The sequence below is a fragment of the Odocoileus virginianus genome, chromosome 7 (assembly GCF_023699985.2).
Source record: "Odocoileus virginianus isolate 20LAN1187 ecotype Illinois chromosome 7, Ovbor_1.2, whole genome shotgun sequence".
Lineage (NCBI taxonomy): Eukaryota > Metazoa > Chordata > Mammalia > Artiodactyla > Cervidae > Odocoileus > Odocoileus virginianus.
In genome coordinates this window covers 59,654,340-59,658,890 of record NC_069680.1, presented here as the reverse complement: position 1 = coordinate 59,658,890, position 4,551 = coordinate 59,654,340, and the positions used below count along the sequence as shown (strand labels likewise).

The following is a 4,551-nucleotide window of genomic DNA, read 5'->3' as shown; positions in this document are numbered from 1 at the left end:
AGCATAAAGCTCCCCTGGGAGAGTCTGTGACAAAGCCACCAGCTCCTTCCAGGGCACAGGGTCGGAGGGAAAGGCTCTGTCCCCCGTAGCACACAGGCTCTCAGCAGGGACAGGAACATTTCCACCTCTCCCCGAGTCTCCCCCACATACACCCCAAGCCGGGCTGCCCCGGCCCGGGCTTTCAGGAAGCACCTCCCAAACCTGCCTTCCTCCCCCAAACCACCAGACCCAGGAGGAGGACCCTAAATGAAGGGTGACAAGTCTGGTCCCAGGGCGTGGGGAGCCCTCAAGCTCACCCAGCCTCTCTCTGACCTTTGATGATCAGCCCGCTGCAGGCCCAGAGCCCTCAGGCATCCGGTGCCACCCCTGCCCCCCAGCAGGGCCTCCACACAGACCCAGGGCTCAACCGGCCACAGCTCAAGACCGCGACTCACCAAAAGCAGGGCATCCTCACCCTATGTGCCCCGAGTGGCCAGTGCCAAGGCCTCTGCTTTCTGAGGTGAGTGTCCTGAGGTTAGAGGCTGTGAGAGCCTTGGCAGGCTGAGGGAGGCTGAGCAGCCTCTGGTCCGAGCCCCCGGGCCAGGGAGACCTGCACCCCAGCTTTCCTGACACAGCCCATAGCCTCACTGGCTGTTCTTGTCAGAGGACTGCCCCACCCCACTCCACCCCCAATAGGCCAGCATCTAAGAGTGAGCCAGTTATCCAAGCATCAGTCAAGGGACCCAACTCCAGGCTTTACCTGGCCCACTGCCTCTGCTCTCAGAGGCTGCAGGGAAAAGGTTAGAAACCACCCTCCAAGGTCAAATGCCCCCCCTGCCCATTTCACCAGGCCCAACCACTCCCAAACCACCTTCACCATGTCTTCCAGATCTACATGCAGCCGTACTACGCATGTCTTTATGTGGACACACTTTTACTTAAATTTCTTTATTGAAAACGCCACCACAATAAGTAGAATACCAGTACCACGTGTCATAAATAAAAGGTAGCCAATAAAAATATACCATTAAAATGGAACGGAGCTATAAAAGTTTGGAAACTTTTCCCACTAAGCCCCAGGCCTGCTCCTTAGTAACGGGGAAGCCAGCCCATGTTCTGGGCATGAAAACACATTGGCACCTAGCAGACACTTTCTTCTTGGCATAAAAGGATTGGAAGAGAATTGGAAAGAGAATCCCTCTCTTGCTGTGACTTTGTGCTTAATGTCTGACATAAACGCATCTCAAGGGAATGAAGTGGGGATCACCCGATCCTTTGGGAATGTTGGACTAGAGGCTCCCTCTGCCTCTTGCTTAACACAATGTGCACACAGGCTCTCTGAGCACACCCTCACGGCACCGGTGTGGAGCTCCTCCCCACGTGCCTGCTCTCACACCGAAGCCCCGCAGCTCCCCCTCCCACACACCTGCCCCCAGCAGCCCCCAGAGGTCACCGCTGACTCAGGTGGGACACCAGGTAGATGAGGCCCACCAGCAGGAGTCCGCGCACGCCGAGCATCATGAGCAGGAAGAGGAGCAGGATGGAGGTCACCGGCTCCACGGCGTGGTTGCCCAGATGCCACTGTGGGAAGCCCATGTTGAGCAGCTGCCGGTTGAGGTCATTGAAGGGGGACTGAGCGGCACCCAGCCTGGCACCTGCCTGCTGCTGGCGGGGGCCGGGACCCCCCAGGGAGGCACCGTGGCCCCTATTGAGAAAGCTCTGCAAGGTGAAGACAGAGAGAGACGAATGAATCCAGAGAAAGCTTCCCTGGAGTTGAGGCAATGGAGGCAGGAGGATGCCTGCCCTCCCCTAAGACCACCTGGGGCCACACTCTCCTTTCTCAGCAATTAAATGCTACCCACGCAAAGCCCAACCACTGAGTCACAAGCTCTCAGAGCATAGGAAATGCCAGTCCATGTTCCCTACGTCACGTGAGAGACAGTAGAGGAAGGAGGCAAGGAGGTGAGACTGTGGGGCAGGGCTTCTGGGAGGACGTTTTTAACCTGCTCCTTTCTTCTTTTCAACTCATCGTGCGGCCATGAGCTCATCTTCTCCACTTATTCTCCAGCTTCTCTCTCACCCAACAGACTCTAAAAGATGCTGGTTCCAGTGGGGGTTGCTGACCAGATTAAGGGAGAGAGCTCTTGGGTTTGAAGTCTGGGAAGGCTGCTTGGAGGAAGGAGAGCTGGGGAGGCACGGGGCTGGGAAGTAAATCTACTGGGGTTCTCCCCAAGCCTTAAACCCCCAGGGTGCCCAGCCCTGCTCTCTATAAACAGGGCTTCAGTACAGAGAAGGTTAATCACCAGCAAGGGAGCCTCTGGGAGAGAAGAAGCAACTGGTACAGTGGACAGGAGACCAGCTGCTCTCATCCACAGGGCTGGGTGCCTACCTGTCGAGGAGTGCTACTGCGTGGCTGGGTAGTATTCCTCACGCGGGGGTCATCATCCTGCACAATTTCCCCATTGGCCAAGATCCGAACCATCCTTCCAGGCTGCACCTTTCCCCAGGCCTCAAAACACCTAAAGGAAAACATTCACCAAAGAGATGCTTGCTTTCAGAGAGAAAAACTGCAATTCTGGGTGCTCACGTTGGTGACCCAGGCTGAGCAGATGGTGTGTCTAGTTAATAAAAAGAAGAGAAACAGATACTAGCTGTTTGAAAGAGCCCACGAGGAAATCTATCAAAAGGACCCTTGGAGGGACTTCCCTGGCAGCCCAGTGGTTAAGACTCCTCACTTTCAATGTAGGGGGCATGTGTTAAGTTCCCACTTGCTGCAGGGAAAAAAAAAAAAAAAAAAATCCTTGGAGAAGGAAGTTTTATTATCAATCACCACCGCCAGCAACAACAAAGGAGATGTCAACCCTTGCTCATCAAGTCCACCCAGGCTCATCTCACTCACACCTCCCAACAGTCTTCTAGGGCTGCAACAGCTAGTGACCCAGAGGGGCTTACCTCACTCACCGAGGACCACCCATTCATGGGCAGCAGAGAAAGAGCATGAAACCAAGAACTCTGGCCCAAGGTCCCTCTCTGCTTACTAAGTATGGAGTTCAGTGTCTCCATTTCCCTTCCGGTAAACAACGGTCCAGTGTGCTGTTCCCTCGGGGAGATGCTAGGGACTCAGGCCCTCTGCCTGCAGGAGACAGGGCCCACTTCAGAGCTACTTTCCTGCAAAGCGCTTACCCTCAGCTGTCCCTCTCAGGTAACACCAGGAGGGCGGGGCCGCCTTCCCGAAATACAGGATGGGGGGATGCTGCTGCGGATCCAGGAGGGGAAGGGGGGAAGGGAGAAAAGGAGGGGGTAGGGCCCCAAGGGAGTCCATGGCTGGAGGTGGGGGTCCTTCCACGCTTCGCCCCGAGTCTGGGTAGAGGCTATTATTTCTCAGAATATGAGCCACAGTTTTCGTCTATAAATTTCCAAAAGCACTCGTGACACAGACGCCAAAGGGGGTTAAGAGCCCTTGTTCCCTTGCCCAAGGCATGGACAGGCAGATCCCCTTTTTGAAGCCTCCTGGCCCGAGCAGATAACCAAGAGGGCCCAAGGGCCCTCCGCAGTCCCTTTGTGCTTCGCCCTCCCGCCCGCTGGCTGGGCTGAGGCTGCGGCGGGCCCTTCCAGGGCCTGACACCAAGGGAGGCGGGGGTGGGGGACGGGGACGGCCGGGCGCGCCGCCGGGGTGGGAGGGGCCGCTGCCCGGGCCGCGGAGCCCGACTCCGAGACCAGGCCCAGGGGAAGGGCGGCATGCACCCTCGCTCCCCCGGCCCAGGGCCTCGGACACTCACCTGCGGGCGCGGCTCCCGGGCCTCGGCGGCGTCCACTCCCCGCGGCTCCCAGGCCGCTTCCTCCTACCTGACCTCACAGGAAGCGCGCGCCGCAGCCGCACGGCCCCGCAGGTGGCGCGGCAGCTCCCTCTGCAGGCCTCTGGGGGAACTGCAGCTGCCGGGACCCAGGCGGCGCAAGAAGCGGGAGGAGGGAGAAACACCCGGCAGAAGTGGAACCGAAAGAGGACCGGGTGCACCTCGGAGCTGGGGGAGAGGGAGACGAGTGCGGAGGAGGAAGGGAAGCAAAGAGAAGGGAGAAGAGGAGGAGGAGGAAAAGCTAGGATGTGGGGGAGCCTCTGACCTGGGTGGCACAGGCTCAGCCCGCCGGTATGAGCTGCTGAGCCTTTAAGTAGGACCCACCCTTGCCCTCAAGGAAGTCCAACCCCACTTCAAGTGTGGAACTTCTGGAAATGAAAGGCAAAGAAGAAAGTGAAAGCAAAGGCTTAGTCGTGTCCGACTCTTTGCGACCCTATGGACTATATGGTCCATGGAATTCTCCAGGCCCAGAATACTGGAGGGGGTAGCCTTTCCCTTCTCCAGGGGATCATCCCAATCCAGGGATTGAACCCAGGTCTCCCGTATTACAGGCGGATTCTTTACCAGCTGAGCCACAAAGGAAGCCCGAGAATATTGGAGTGGGTAGCCTACCCCGTCTACAGCAGATCTTCCCAATCCAGGAATCAAACCGGGGTCTCTTGCATTGCAGGCGGATTCTTTACCAACTGAGCTCTCAGGGAAGCCCTGGCAAAGGAGA

General features: G+C 57.6%; 1 protein-coding gene across 2 annotated transcripts; it reads right to left on the bottom strand.

The window, feature by feature from the left end:
• Positions 1-911: 911 nt before the first annotated feature.
• Positions 912-3,867, bottom strand: FAM241B (family with sequence similarity 241 member B). Of its 2 annotated transcripts, none has more exons than XM_020877402.2 (3): positions 3,759-3,867; positions 2,369-2,498; positions 912-1,698 (listed from the first exon to the last, which is right to left on the bottom strand). In XM_020877402.2, the coding sequence occupies exons 2-3, from the start codon at positions 2,459-2,461 to the stop codon at positions 1,429-1,431; spliced, it is 363 nt and encodes a 120-aa protein (XP_020733061.1). In that variant the 5' UTR covers positions 2,462-2,498; positions 3,759-3,867; the 3' UTR covers positions 912-1,428. The 2 variants fall into 2 exon arrangements, with proteins under 2 accessions (XP_020733061.1, XP_020733062.1); XM_020877403.2 differs by lacking the exon at positions 3,759-3,867 and adding an exon at positions 2,932-3,128.
• Positions 3,868-4,551: the final 684 nt, after the last annotated feature.

Excerpts from the sequence above, each read along its gene's own strand:
- FAM241B (XM_020877402.2), bottom strand. The coding sequence starts at position 2,461 with ATGGTTCGGATCTTGGCCAATGGGGAAATTGTGCAGGATGATGACCCC. Across the intron at positions 1,699-2,368 it reads GCAGTAGCACTCCTCGACAG|AGCTTTCTCAATAGGGGCCA; the intron begins GTAGGCACCCAG and ends TTCACCTTGCAG.